Source organism: Frieseomelitta varia, unplaced genomic scaffold (genome assembly GCF_011392965.1).
Source record: "Frieseomelitta varia isolate USP_RPSP 00005682 unplaced genomic scaffold, Fvar_1.2 scaffold_347, whole genome shotgun sequence".
NCBI classification, from domain to species: Eukaryota; Metazoa; Arthropoda; class Insecta; order Hymenoptera; family Apidae; genus Frieseomelitta; species Frieseomelitta varia.
The window spans coordinates 182,487-198,682 of NW_025110087.1; the positions used below are offsets into that span (position 1 = coordinate 182,487).

A 16,196-nucleotide genomic window follows, 5' to 3' on the forward strand; every position below is an offset into this window, starting at 1 on the left:
GACTTTAAAATTACTCTTTAAATGATTTACTGATGTTAACATTCGCTGCTTTATTATCCATTTGATATTCGTAATTTCGTATAGCTATACTATACTATATATAGATCGAATGTTATTGTCACGCATTTCGTCATAAAGCATCTGTCACAGATTGTAGTTCATTCATGTTCGAAATGTTCTTTTTTTCCGTATTAACCATGTTCCACCATAATTCGAGGAAACGGAATTTTTAACAAGATCATGGCACTTGTGTCTGCCTTTAAAGACTTTTGTAAAACGGTATTTAACGCATGTAACATTGTAATTCCCTTAACAATTATTACAATAACTGCATTTATTTCGATCGTATTCGAAAGGTAAGCAATTCAAACATTTGCATTTTAACACATTTTGAAATATATATCCAATTTTAATTATTCGCATCTTCGATATTTTGTTACAAGGTTATGGCTTTATTTTTTCCACCAAAAAAAAAGAAAAAATATATATATAATTTTTTCGTTATAAAATAAATTTTTGATATTTATTCAGTTTACTTTGAAATTTAGATTTAGTACATTATATTTTATATAAAGTTGACATAAAAAGCAAATGTTAATTAAGCAAAAATTATAAAGATTGTATCAGACAAAAAGTTAAAGAACATAATAACATGATTGATTAATGAATTTCAGCTTCTTCTGGGTACTTGTCATATGTGGTCTGTACATAACAAGTGTTTTTTATGGGCTTGTTATATTGGAGTATATCGGTGTAGCACTTGTGAATTTAAATGCACTAAGCGACACATTTAATCCAACCTATGAGATTAAGGATCCGTGCGGCGTTTGCAGTAAAAATAACTGCAAGAGGCACAAATTGTTACCACATTCGACCAAGGTGAAGATACCAAAGGATCTTGATCATGCATTAGAACAGGTAAACCAAACAAAACTCATTTGAGTCTTGCATTTTCTTGTGGATATTCATGAACAAAATTCCTATTTAATTAATAGTAAGCATTAATGCAATGATTTGCAATAGAACAAAAATACCAAAGGAAAAAAAGATACATAATTGATGGATGTAAAATTCATTTCCACAGCTTCTAGAGGATTTATTACAGAAATATGTTTGCGCATGGTATTCGGACTTTTCAGCGAACGAAGCTTTTGTACAACAGCTTCGTTTGGCCGCAGCTACTGCAACGAAAGACATTGCAGTCAGACTGTTTCGTACAGACGTGCCCAACGTCATATTCTGTCACTTGATACCTTTGGTCCTGCAGCATGCTCAAGATTGGAAAACATTCAGCGCTAAAATGAGAGACATATCTGACACATCCTGCTTTGGAAATCAATTGATCGATCATTTTGGTCGTCAGATACATCCGGCGAGTTACTCACGTAAGGCGGAATTGAATTATCTGAGAGGAGCTGTAACAGCGATTGTACCGTATTTATTACCGGCTATTCATGTGTCTACTAACAACAAAGTTAGTTTAAAAAGATATCAATTTTCTTTTCTTGACTTTTTCATGTTTATGATACACGTATATTGAAAGAGCTTGTTTCTTCAAGCTTGTTTCTCGCATATTCAAGATTCATTGGTTCGTTCATTCTATTTTCAGGTCATACTCAGAGAAATTTTGGCTAACTGGATCTTGCTGCCAGCAATAGACGCGATTGCTGATCCGGATAATATAAATGCACTAGTAGTATTGTCGACTCATCGTGATGGTTCAGTGTCCAGTCAAGTAGACACGGTTAACGTACCGATGTTGCAATACTGGGTAACGATCCCTACGATGTCAAAAATCACGCAGAATCGCCTGAAACCTTCGTTGGACGAAATTTTGAACGATCCTCGGTTATTGTACATGTTTATGCAACACATTAAAGAGACTGGTCCCATGAATCTCTTTCAATTCTGTTTAGACATTGGTAAATGTATATTTTGTATGCACTATATTAAACAAAAATATTGGTATTGGTTAGAATTTCTTTATGAAAGAAAACTTATGAAAATTCTTTCTTTTTCAGATGATCTAAGTAAACGTATGTTAAACCCAGAAATGAGTTCGAACGCGGAGAATACTTTGTACACGGATATTCAAAACATGTATGCAACGTACTTGGATCCTGACGGTCCAGAATATCTACATTTACCGGAAGACATATCGATGGGTATACGGCAAAGTAAATATATTTCGTTTTAGAAATCGACTTGCAAATTTCTATATTTTATATAAGTATATATTGTAAATTTAAATTTTCAATTTAGACTGTGTTCAAAACAACGTCCGTTTTTAGTTTTAGAAAGAGGTTCAAAGAAAATTCAGGAGATGAGAACTTCACGACCATTTTACGAAGCACATCAAGAAGCACATGCTTTGTTAGAATCTACTTGCCTACCACCTTTCCATCATAGTTATCAAGTGAGAAAATTGAAGGACAATTGCTCTTTATTTTCTGTTTGAACAAGTAATCATAATAATCTTTCGTTTATTTCGCTTTACAGTTGTATGATTTATTATGCGGACAGCCAGACCCAAGTCGAGTTAAACAATCTCCACGATTGAGGTAATTTTTTTTTTACATTTATAGATCGGAAATCGTGCAAGTCGGTGTTTTAATTTTTAAATATATTGCGATACATTTTTCTAACTTAAAAAAAAAAAATAAATATAAAGAATGGACTGAATTACACCATTGTAATTCTCAATGTACATTTTTGCATACTACATGCATCTGTGTATCTTTGAATTTTTCACAAGTACATATATATTTATAATCTTTCTTTTTCTTAAATTTTCGTATACTTTAAAATATAATTATTTTTCTATTTAAAGTGTTACCAGTGGATCCGCAAATGCAACTTCAAAGCTTGGAAATCATTTTCCAAAGATTGACAGCGTTCTGAGATTATCCACGATTGATGGGATGCCCTATCAGGACATGTACCAAGGCGAAGAGATAGATTACCCTTCTCGTTCTTACAACGAGATCAAATATTCTGATGACAGTTTCCACAGAGATTTAACAACATGGCGAGTTAGCATTCCGCACATCGAAACCGGAGATAATCAAACATTATACGTCATTGCTGTCAACAACATTGCCGAGGGGAAGTCCTGGACTGTGTTGCGCCGTGATCAAGATTTCTATATCTTACGAACACGATTGGCAGAGTTTCACGGTGACAAAGAATTGAGCGACTCGCCATTACCATCGAGGAAAAATCCTCACTCATCTTGCGCCATTAATAGACAAAGATATGAGGACTTTTTGGAAAAATTACTGTCGAAACCAGTGCTCAGAAGCAGCGAATTATTGTACAACTTCTTAACCATGCCAAATTTGAAACCTTATTTCACCAATTATAGTACGCCAGATATTGGCATATTGTATCAAAGTATGGCGTATAAATTACGGAAGGAGAAAGGACAAAATTTAGATAAATTTATGGCAGTGTTTTTGTCTTCGACTAACATTAAGAATGATTACACTGACATTGGAGTTGAACCGTCGAGCGACGGTTCAAATGTCCAAGAAACGGGGAGAAAAGGACGCCGTGATTTTTTATTTGGAGCATTCGGCAACAATCTTGACTTGGATCTTAACTTCAAAACTTTGCCTTCCCCTTCATTGGAACGATCTCACGTTAAAGGCGCCTCGTTCTGCATAGTGGATGCTGGTAAATTTAAAATTAATCCAGATCGGGAGAATCTATATTCTAATATTCTGATACATTACTTCTATGCTGTTGCAGTAGTGAGATTACTGAAAGTTCCATTGGTGATTTCTCGAATTCTATGGATGTTCGCCTCGTCATCACGCGCAAAAGTTGATCCATACGTCAACGTTCTGCTTTACAACGCTTTGGCGAAACTTCTAAGCGGTGGTCGTGCAGCAAACGTGGTGAGACTTCTGCACACAAGAGTTTTAGGCGAGAAGAAAGACTTGCCTGCTCAAGCGAATCGTCGAAATTACTATGAAACAGCAAAAACTGGACTGTACGGTTTATTACCTTGTTGGTTAATGGGATTTTACAAACCATGGACTGAAATAATGGATTCCATTCTGGACTCGTTACAAAACGCACCCCTTAACAAGCATCTGGCGTACGTTCTTCTGGATCAGATTTTGATAAATATATTTCCAGAACTCACCGTTTAAATTTTTATCGCGAACTTACAAAGGTTATAACGTTACTTAACTAGTCGTGCAAACGTGATTAAAAAAAAAAATGTAAGGTATATATGACAATTTGTATGTACAATAGCAATAAGTAGTTTTTTAATGAAATTATTATACTGTAAATATATGTAATGTTCTTAAGTAATGATCTGTTTCTAATTTTTGTCTAGCTGTACTCCTTAAAAGAAAAAATCTTTTTACTGAAATACTTCAATCTTTAGACTGAAATACTCTTTTTAATCAAGCAAATTATACGTAGAATAAATGCATATTTAAAAATCCAAATAAAAACTGGTTTTTTAAGGCATGCTACGTGCTTTTTCAACTCTTCATCTCCTCTCTGAGTCAGTACTCAATAACTTAGTAAATATTTTCCTAAGGACCTGTAACTGGGCAGAAATAGAAAGATCAATCAATCAGTGAATCAATTTCAAAAACAAAACGTTTGTTCGTTACAGATAGTATGGTATATTTTATCCAGATCCTACTGGTATCGTTACATACAGTTTTCCCTATACGTTCTTTTTTCCAGTTTTTATACGTCTTTTTTCCAACGATTTTTTTTTCTTTTTTTTCTTTTTTTCTTTTTTGCTTTGTCGCCTTATGTACTCTTTGTTAATATAAAACACGTATATAAACATAGATCGAGTATATTGGTGTTTACAATAATGGTTAAAAAAAGTCGCACACCATTTCTCGTTATTTCGATAACACGCTTATGCGAAGACATCGTCATTTTGAAACGGTTCGACACAATTCTTTTTCTTCTTCTTTTTTACTCTGTGCTCTACTACGTACAAGTTTTTTTTTCCTTTCTCTCTCTCTCTCTCTCTCTCTCTCTCTCTCTCTCTTCTTTTGCAGCTTACATGCTTCTGCTTCTCTAAACTTGTGGACAAAAGAAATGATATTACACACCTCGTTAACAACGACACAATGAATTTTGAAAAATCAACGACCACCGATTATCGCGAATTATTGCAATTGAAAAAGCTATTCGACAAAAGTCCGAGCCACGAAACCTACATACCTATCGAGAAGAAATGGACAAAAATCGCCGAAAAATGGAAATTGAGAGTTTTGAGAGAAGTGGTAAGAAAATATTTTCCCGAGGATATTTATATATCGTCCGTCTTTATATAGAATAGGATATATATGAATTATGTTGTTACTCGTGTCGAGAGCGAAAATACAAATTTCTCTACCGTCCTACAAGTAATACACACGGCTCTACGCAAAAGAGGTGCTCGGTAAGGTATGCGTATCGTATCCAATGAAATAGTAATTAAACAGTATTTGAAATCGGGGGGTAACATCCGAGTCGAGGAGTTGCAAATCGTTCGGTTGTACAGTGAAAAAATTGAACACGTCCGCAGTTTGATGAAATATCTTCTTTTTTTTTTTTTTTCTAACGATTATTATTATTATTACTGTTACTTCGTCTTCGAGTTTTTCCAAGCTTGAAATTTGATTTCTTTGATCTCACCCTTTCCGTCTCTCCGCGAAAATTCGAAATAGCGCACGAATAATATCGAGTTTGATTCGAGAATTCATTCGCGCGCGAGGTCCACGAAACTGGTGAAAAAATTTCCAGTTGTGCGTGTCCAAAACTTGAATCGGATATCGACGAAAGTAGAGCGGAGGCTTCGGACACGTTCCCCTCCCTTCGTTACATTTTCACTTTTTCTTTTTCTTTTTCTTTTTTTTTTTTCATTCTTCTCCTAGAGGAAACGTACAACAAATATACATTTTTCTTTTTTTTTTTTCCCGTTTGACGCTCGAACCGATGTAAAAATTAAAAAATTGGCACACCTTACGGTACATCTTCCCTTCTATATCGTATATTTTATATATATATATGTATATTATATATACGTATATGTATATATGAATGTTATAATCATGTTTATGTGCGTAGGTTTTCTTACTTGGCAAATTTCTCTTCCTTTCTTTTCTTTTTTTCTTTTCTTTCGTTAGGTACTCGAGGCTACTGCGCAAAAAAATTGCGAAATGATTATAAACGATGTTACATCAATGTCATAACGACAACACGAGTCGTCCAAGACAAATTAAGATAAATAAATAAAGAGAAGCAGATAAATAAATAAATAAAAAATTAGTGTCACTGGATTACATCGCCAATTAATCACTATATTACCTAAAGAAACAATTAAAATAAATTAATCGCCAGATGAAAGATAAAGATTAGATAAAAAGGTTCGGAGTAAAAATAAAAACGTAGTAGAAAAATTAAAATTAAAACAAATAAATCAAGTTTCCAATATCAGTATCAACATAATTTGCAATTTGCGGTCTGTTCAATATATCGACAATCGAATTCGTTCAATAAATATAATTCGTATTTAAAAAAATAAATATCTCACAAATACTCTAGCAAAAATCGCTGTTCTATTAGGAAATAAATGCAACTGAACTGGTAATGTAAGTTGATCGTTCCTTATTTACACAGATGTGTGCGTATGAAAATTGGCTCGCACTATTTTGCGCAGCAATTCACCATCCGCACGAATCTCGCAATTTATATCGACGACGTTTTACATTAACTAGGAGAACTTTGCAACAGTCGTGTTAAGGAACGTGAGTTACTTGGGAGGTCTCTGTACACGTAGCAGCTCCTCACTTCTCAACTCCCCCCCCCCCCCCCCCCCCCCCCCGTCGCCGGCTCTTCTTTTAACATTAAACATCGAACTGCGTTTCTCGCATGTGCACGTATTTACAATTATAATACACGGTTCTAAGCAGAGTTGAGTATCACTCGAATCATTTCTTTATTCGAATGTCTATCATCTTCTCGATTCATTTAAATTTCTCTCGACTGAAAAATTATTCGAGCAACAACATCTTTTATTTCACTGAACTTATCTAACTTCAATCATCAATGAGCGATAAGATCGTTCGAAAATGAAACATTTGAAAGAAAAGTTCACCGAGAGAAAAGACAATTGAATTGAAAAAAATTTGGAAACGTATTCAGTACTTAGATTTTAGAAACAGTTTATCTGCAACATAATGTTAACGCAAAGAGATTTCTGTTCGAATGAAATTTTGCCCAACTCTGAGAGATAAATATAAGGTACATATGAATTATGTGATTGCTCATCGTTTCTAGAGTAATTACGAAACACGCTCCTTAAAATGATTCGCGACTGCTGTCAAGTTGACCGTGTGCTTAATTAATAAATGTATACTTTCGATTTCTCTTTTTTTTTTTTCATGTTTCTTTAGTTTTAGTATATTAGGTTGGAAATTATACCACAACTTAAACAAATTGTAGTCGAATGTTGATGTAAACGGAATCGGCTTTCCTTTTATTAGTAATTTTCATTCAATGTAGAAGACGATTGTTTTTTTATTTTTTTTTTTTATTTTTTATAATACATCAAACGAAAGAGATTACTTTAAAAAGGAATTCGTGACTTATTAAAATCTAGAGTTTTAGAACTTTAAATGGCAGTATCAACGAGGCTTGATCAGTCGACTTTAGCACACAAATTGATTTTTAATCTTCCGGCAGAAATTTCAAAATTTTTAACAACGAGGGGCTCTGAAATTTATAGACATTTCACAAAGTGAAATAACATGGTTCCTTTTTGGCTCGAGCAATATCCTTTGTGGGTTTTCGAATTTTATAATCAGATTTTATACAGGTTGTTTCAAAATTAGAGGCTTGGAAAGTGGAAGCAGTAATCAACGTGGAATTATTGCATTAATATATGTTAATGCAATAAAATTAAATATGATGCACAACTAATTAACAATATTAATGAACGGAGAGACAAATTTCACGGGGGAACCGATTGGCAGGCTACAAAAGTTTGCAATTTCTTTTACTAAAATAAAATAAAAAATAAAACTGAACTTCTTTCATCGTTATGTAAACTCTCTGCTTGGTCAACCTGTAGTTTTGAAACGTCCTGTATCATGTTGATAATATTTCACATTCAAATATGAATTATATTTTATTGTGTTATTACAACAGTGTAAATGAATTGGTTGTAAAAAGTGACCGCATGAAAATAAACGACGACAAATACTGAAATCCTATTTTAAACGGGCATACAGAAATATTAAGCGTAACAAATAAATTAACGTAACAATATTCTGCAAAAAAAAAAAAAAAAGAAAAAAAAAGGAACAGAGTTGTCCGCCAATATATAGAGTGATAAACTGTATACAAATAAATATTAAATATAAAATATATATATATATGTGTGTGTAAAAAAGGTAGTTTCAATAAAGATCACAGAATACCTTGACAAAGACTCGTCTCAGAGAAATGAATTACTTTGTACTTATGTTCCTAAGCAGAATTCAACGACAATTCAAGATTATATAAATAATGAACTTTTACAATAACTATATTCAAACATCCAACATTGTTATTAGTATTACATCAATAATGTGAATAGTTTACTGTTGAATTGCTGCATTATTAATTTAGTTTTGGGAACTCGATTTATCTGCTACACATTTAATAAGAAAAAAAGTTAATTTTTACCTTTCATCAAGTTAGAAATTATAAATTTATTTTACTTAGACGTGGATTATTTGAAAAGCCGATTTAGTCTTCATTATAATATATAAATCTGACGTAGAATGACCAAGTTACAATAGTCCCCGGATAAGTGTCCACATGTAGATCATTTCTATCATTTTCTGTCTATTAATTCACGTGTAGTTATCAAAATATTACTGAGATTTTCTCAAAGAAAATATTAGAAAAAAATTAAGAGAATCTCAGTAAATTGTCGCGTGTAACAATTTGAGTTTAAAAATCTCAGTCATCCATTATTAATACTCACTATATGTAATAAGCGAATCTCTCAGAAATCAAATTCACCTTTTTTCGCCTTTGATTGTAAAGAAAATTCAATTTTACAGAACTGATCAGATCAATAGATCAATATAGCCTCCGAATAACCCATAAACTACTCTTAGAACAGTAAACAGTAACAAAGTAATATGTCAATTGTTAAAAATGACTAGTGACACTATCAAGATCTGTACCATCGTATAGAAAATCATTGTTGTATCCATTTATCCGAGAAGTACTGTACACACAACTGTAGAAAACCGTGTAACGTTCTTTCGTAAAGAAAAAATTTTACAGTAAACGTTCATAATAAAAAAAAAAAAAAAAAAAAAAAAAAAAAAACGACAGCAAATCCTTAAGTCCTTATTTGTAGATTTAATACAAGTATACCTTTGAAAGGATACATTTATTAAATTACCGCCCTATACTATTGATATCTTAAAGCTTCGTTTGGCACGTGTGATTAGAATGTTATTTAATACGAAAGTGTTAGAACGTTTTTTCCTTCTTAACATGAAAGAATCGATGCAGCGCTTTATTATTATTATTTTTTTCTTTTTTTCTTATATTCCTTTATATCCACTTTGTTGCCATTATAGTTATGACATACACTCTCTATGTATAATAGCGCTTGTTTTTTTTTCTTTTTCTTTTTTTTTTTTTTTTTGGTTCTTCATGACTAATTACACTTAAAACACTCATTTACAACTGGACTACTATTTAAAATGTACATCGAGTGCGTTGTGTGTTTCTCGAATAAAACGCACGAGAAAATGCTTGTTTATTAACGTTTTTTTTTTTTCCTTAGGATTCAAATAGATTTCGTTTTTTTGTGCGGTATAGCTTTGTGTGTGTGTAGGAGGTTCATGAAATTCAGTCAGTTCCCCGAACACGTTACATCTGCATATTCAGCGACGACAATCCTGAAAACCGAGCCAATCTCGCAATCAATCAAGGCTTTTAATAAATTTCCAAAAATCAAGCATTAATTTTGATTCGGTGTTTAACAAATTAACAGTTTTTGATGTTTGGTTTTACTCTTGGTGACTACAGGTTTTCAACAGATTTCCAAGCGTCATTTCACGCAACGTTTCATGTTTGCAGAAACTGATCTCATTTCACAAACAATAGAAAAGAACTCGATCCGCGGCAGGATCACTGTCTCCGATCGCCGCTGAAATCAAGTCACAAATTTTGGCACTGTCGCGCACGTGCCGGTTATCTAACACCCTCCTTGTCTTTCCTTTTGTACGGTTCAGAAATATATTTATAAAGATTTTTTTTTTTTTTTTTTCATGGCAGTATTCACGTTGCATTGCCTCAAACGCGGAAATCTGAGCTGTTTAACCGCGAACATCTGAGATCATTCCAAGTTTCGACTTCAAAAATCAAAAGAGAATTCCTTCCCTCTCTCACTAATAAATTATTCCAATCTCTTGGTAATTATTATCACTTCTATATATATGTATATATATCGTACAATTAAAAATCATACATCTTGCTTTCTCCTCCAGTGTTTTTTCAATATAGAAATTTCTACGTCAATTATTATTTTTATGCAGGAAACATAAATTGTAAATTGAAAAACCTAGTGCAATGGTGATTACACATGTGAAATATCGCGTACAAAATGTACCTTATAAAATTTATCAAGTCGAGTTGTAAACACCCTGTGTTTCCCCTAATCTAACACCTAGAATTATGAAATGAAATCTTCGAGTTTTTAACTTGCTTGAATTTTAAATCTTTCTACAAACATATGTTGTTTTTTAGATCGTTTTGAAAATTTGCTGAAAATTTCTTTTACTAATCTCACGTATTACTTGCCTATAAAGAAAAAAGTAATTCGCTTTTAAAACAAGTACGATTTTTATAACGAAAATATAAAAGTTAACAGAACAACACATTTGTCTGATTTCCTCGTCGATTAGCAAAAGCGAGATACTTTATAATTAAGAATGCTCAACACATAGAAATAAACAGACAGAGCCAGACGTTATTTCGAATTATCCCAGACAATTGTTCGAGTAAGTTTATTGACCTACTAAAAAGCAATAAATTCTCAGAAATAAAATCCACCGTAAAAGCCAATATAGTCAACAATTGATTTCATATCCAATGCAATCGAAATAATTTTTACTCCGTTCTACGATGTAATTATATAACTAAATCTTTGTTTTTGCCTCGAATAACTTATCTACTCAAGGTTAGTGGCGAATGAGTTTGTATTCACATTTACGTGTCATTCGAATATACATATATATATAATTTCAGCCAACTCTGTCAAGTCACGACTCACGAAAGCAACTCAGTTTCCTTATCATCGGCAAGCACGTTTGGAGGAATGATTTAAAAGGAGAAGAGAGAAAATGATAGAGAAGATAGCACGCCCCTGAACGCGCAGAACGTTGCACGCCGGGCGTTTCTACTGATATCATCCTCTGTCGATCGCGGCTCTGTTCCTGTTATGCCACTTGCACTTGAGGATCCTCACGTATGTTCGTCGGAACGCCGCGTTGCACAGGGCGTAACACATTGGATTCACAGTACTGTTGATGTAACAAAGGTAATAGAAAAAGTCCCATAGCTCCTGCGGTATGTACCAGGAGCAGGCTGTGATGGATTTAATTAGAACGAGAATGTTGTACGGTGTCCAGGTGATGATGAACGCCAGCAAAATGGCCGACAACGTTTTCGCCGCCTTTCGATCGGCCTTCTTCTCCTGCAGCTTCTTCTTCTTCTTGTTCGCGGTTTTGTTCGCAGCCGGTTTGCTCGCCAACACTTTCGGGATGTTCTTCGTATTCAGGGGGATCCTTATGTCGGGCATGTGAGACGGCCTCCTGGTGATCAACGACGGGCTCACCGTCTCCTCGTGATACATTTTTATGCTCGGCCCCTCCGTGTATTTTCCCACGCCGCCGGTGTCACGTGTCGGAAGCCGGATCAGAATTGTGTACACCTAAGTTGCAACATTGGAACATTATCGTACATTTCATACACATGTATATATATATATATATATATACAGACTGAACCAAAAGTCACTTTCTACTTTAAAAAGAAAAGCACAAATTTGCGAACGCTTTGGCGGTCAACATAATGAAAAAATCATATTTGAACTTAAATTTAATCTAAAATCAATAAAGTTAGTTTTTTTTCCTCTTGTATTTTGATGTCTTATTAAGAAAAAAATAAGTGGGAAGAAACTTTTGGCCTACCCTGTATATATAATTCTATTCTCGATATTCTATTGAGAGAGATCAACGCAGAGAGTTTACAATGATAAACGTACAAAGATGCGAAGCTTGAGAAGACAGAAACATAAGGCTTGCTTAACCAGTGAGAACAAAGTAAAATTACAAACTGAAAATGTTTGCTATTTAAAATAAGAAAATGTGTTCATGTACTTGCATACAGTGGCTTACACGTGCCAATGAAAAAAATTCACAACAGCAACAGAAAAATTGAATTTTTTAATCATCTCTATAATATAACTTCTTTTCACAAGAAGGTAAAAAGAATAATTGGTGGAAAAGATTAGGAAATCAGTGCGAGACACCGGTTGCATGCAAAATCTTCCAGGAACGTCAATAACATACAGAATCGCTGGAGACACTTTTCGTCGACAGTTCCCCGACTTTCTTAGTCTTTTTGTAATCGTGGTTATCAGCTATACTGATGGTTTTCTCAACGGTCAACGTGGTAGGATGGATCCCGCTCAGAGAGGCAGATCGTGAGACCGTGCCGGTGAGAGGGGTTTCCACTGACAACGGCGTTATAGCCTCGTCGTAACCGTGTCCTGTGCGACTACTTTCAGCACCTTCTATGTCCTCCTCCTCGTCGTCATCCTCGCGACCGCTGTGCCACCATGCAACGCACCACATCTTCAGCCACATCCATGAAAATGGTCTATGTTTCTACAAGTTTATACGAAGAACGTACTATTAATAAAATATTGCTATTAACACACTGGATGAAATTATCAATGATTAAAGTATCAAGAAACTTCTCAGTGAATCAGAGAAATTAGAAATGGAATGAACTTGATGCACCAGTTCTTACCAGTTTAATAAAGTTTGAGAGTCTCAATGAATAGTCTAGTTTGGATTCTATTGAAACAGTTGATAAAATATTGCTATTAATTATCAAAGACTAAAGTATCAAAAAAACATTTCCAGGGAATTAGTAATGGAAAGAAGTTGATGCACCAGTTCTTACCAGTTTAGTAAAGTTTGAGAGCCTCAGCGAATAGTCTAATTTAGATTCTATTGAAACAGTTGATATTCACCGTTCTGTATTGAGGATAATGTTTCTCCAGATAAGAGACTGCGATGTGTGTCGCGTTCGCATCTTCGACTCCTGTGCTCGACTCGCTCCTAGGTCTTCTACAATCTTCCATGTCCAACGCTTCGTCGCTAATAGCGAACAAAGAGAAACACAATTCAATCAACGTCGATTCAAGCTTTGTTCTTTCGTAATTAGCTCAAACTAATTACAAGATCAAAGTGTATAAAGAGGAAGTATACACATAATTCACAGTATATTACATGTGCGTGGATTCCTTATTTGTTTCGCTGTTGGTTCTGTGCCGCTTTTATTTAGCATTTTAATTAAAGTCGCGAAAGAAAATGTCGTGAAGCAATTCACCTGGAGTTACTCCTCTTACTGGCGTCCTGTTTTCCAGCTTGCAGATACGGGAGATCCTTCTGCCGTTTCTTCGTCTCCTTCCATATCCGCCAGTAAAGAATGATCATCACAGTGACGGGCATGTAAAACGCAGCGATCGCGGTACCAAACGTGATGTAATGATTCGTCTCGATGAATTGAATGTAGCAGGCGTTAATGGGCACCGTTCGGGTGCCCTCGATGTACGGCCAGGCATAAATCCACGGTGGCCATAGAAGCAGCGAAATCCCCCAGGCACATGCTGAAACACATTACATAATTTTTTTTATTCCTTTTTGTTCAATTTTTCCCTTTTATTTCTAACTAATCAAGAAGTACTTAATCTCTCTATTTTAATAATATTGTTAGACCGCGGGCATTAAGGTAAAAGCGTTAGATTAAAATACGTGAACGCGTGAACGTGACTAATTCATTTCTAATTAATTAAGAAGTGTTTAATCTCCTCTGTTTTAATATTATTGCTAGACCGCGGACATTAAGATAAGAGTGTTAGATCAAAGTACGTGAACGTGTGAACTACGTTTGCATACTATGGCCTTAAAACACATGTACGTATCTCACGCAGCGAGGTGCGACGAATGGGAACGCCGGTAACTACAGCATAAATTGTGACAGTTTGAGAAATGAGAAATAAAGGGTAAGTACAATGTGATCTCTTGAAACACCATAAATTCTCGCAAACGTGTTCGCTATTTTTACGCCCGCTGTGAGAGAGTCTCAGACTGCCTGAGTATCTAAATATCGTACCTCACGATATATAATCTCAATTTTTACGAATTTCTAAAAGTAGAGAAAGTTCCTAATACAAATTATGCATTTTTTTGGGATCCTGAATATTTAAACTATTATTAAACCAAATTTCGAATTAAATCGTTTCGCAGACAAAAGCGTCAGTAATAAAATTCCGATACCGGAATATACATATAATATATAATGCACAAATTATTCTTCCAAGCTTAATAAATTATTTTTCTTAATAATTATTTTTTTCTCAAAATATTTTCAAATATTTCAAACAAACAAACTCGAACTTCTTCCTTTCTATGCCTGTCACTTTCATGTGAGCAGAAAAAAAAAAAGAAAAGAGAAAGAAATTACACGTTAAATGTTTTTCCACGAACTGTATGTACAAGTTTCATCAAAATCGACATCCAATATCGGTTCCCACCGGTGTCCTCTTGCAAGAAGCTTTTGTGCATATGCATTATTGAATAGATAAAAGTAGGTTGATTTCCTCGTCTCTGTTCGCAACTCGTCAAGAACTCGCGTAAAAACGACTTCTCCGTTCGTCGATAGCGCCGTTATTGTGAAACAAAGAAAAACAGAGAAAGGGAGAGGCGCGTCCTCCGGGGATGTGTCCGATTGCGAAATGTCAAATGAAGACCTATAGGCAGTGACGCAGCTACCAGGTTACGTCATCAACGTGTTTAAACTGCGAGTAATTCGATTTTCCTTATCGTAGACACGTCCGCGTACGTCCCTCGTGTAAACACACTTACGGCTATTTATTTCCACGTCAACGTTACCTGAATAACTGATTAAATTGATGATTACGGTATAGCGTGAGAAAGAAGCAAGTAATTATAATATGGAGACATTCGGATTCGACGTACCGATCATGATGGCTGCCTTGGAGGTGGTTCTCTTGGCGCGGTACGTGAGGGGCCTCGTAACGGAGAAGTATCTGTCGAAGCTGATTATAAGGAGGTTCAGCACCGACGCGTTGCTCGCCAAGTAATCCAACGCCAGCCACGTGTCGCAAATGTAAGGGCCGAGGGGCCAGTAGCCGAGCACGGTGTATACCGTGAACAGAGGCATGGAAATTAGACCGATCGCGAAATCAGCCACCGCCAGGCTGAACAGGAAGTAGTTTGAGATCGTCTGCAGCTGTTTGTCGATCTTGAACGACACCATCACCATTATGTTACCGATCACGGTGGTCAGGCTGAGGACTACGGCGATTATCACGATCACCACGCGCTCCCATACCCTGTACGAGTGCAATTCACCGCCGCAATCGAGACCGTTGCTCACGTTGTAGCTGTCGTTCTTGAAAATGTCCACCTCCGATGTCACATTCATGTCTGAAGAGTTCCGCTATTGCCGAAAAATACTTTTTGTGCGTTCTTTTGGTAATTCTTTTCAGAGCTTTTCTTTCTATTTTTTTTTTTTTTTTTTTTAATCAGTACTATTATTGTTGTTTTTCTTAAATAAATTTCCCTTCCTATTTTATTTCTTCTTCTCTTCTCTTCTCTTTGTGTTACGTATGTTTTTTTTTTTTTTCTCCTCTAGCCTATATTTCTCATGTTTTTTTCTTTCTTTCTTTCAAATACAAATTTAACTCCCTCTTTCTTCTTCTTTTTCTTCTTCTTCTTCTTCTTCTTCTACTGTTTTTTTCTATTTTTCGCTGACCTTCTTCAGCTTTCAGTTATTTTAAGTTTATGCGTATGTGTGTGTATGTATGTGTGTGTGCGCGCGCGCGCGTGTGTACGTGCGTGTGT

At 35.0% G+C, this 16,196-nt stretch overlaps 2 protein-coding genes across 2 annotated transcripts; one reads left to right on the forward strand and one right to left on the reverse strand.

Annotated features, from left to right (window-relative positions):
• Window positions 1–99: 99 nt before the first annotated feature.
• On the forward strand, window positions 100–4,323 carry LOC122530592 (sorting nexin-14-like). Its single transcript, XM_043657683.1, has 9 exons — window positions 100–356; window positions 675–918; window positions 1,085–1,474; window positions 1,610–1,922; window positions 2,022–2,177; window positions 2,292–2,416; window positions 2,500–2,561; window positions 2,831–3,675; window positions 3,751–4,323. The coding sequence occupies exons 1-9, from the start codon at window positions 241–243 to the stop codon at window positions 4,155–4,157; spliced, it is 2,658 nt and encodes an 885-aa protein (XP_043513618.1). The 5' UTR covers window positions 100–240; the 3' UTR covers window positions 4,158–4,323.
• Window positions 4,324–4,876: 553 nt separating this feature from the next.
• LOC122530593 (muscarinic acetylcholine receptor DM1) lies at window positions 4,877–15,977 on the reverse strand. The gene is made up of 5 exons (XM_043657684.1): window positions 15,309–15,977; window positions 13,657–13,936; window positions 13,298–13,424; window positions 12,609–12,926; window positions 4,877–11,968 (listed from the first exon to the last, which is right to left on the reverse strand). Exons 1-5 carry the CDS (start codon window positions 15,775–15,777, stop codon window positions 11,444–11,446), a joined length of 1,719 nt encoding a protein of 572 aa, XP_043513619.1. The 5' UTR covers window positions 15,778–15,977; the 3' UTR covers window positions 4,877–11,443.
• Between the last annotated feature and the right edge of the window lie 219 nt (window positions 15,978–16,196).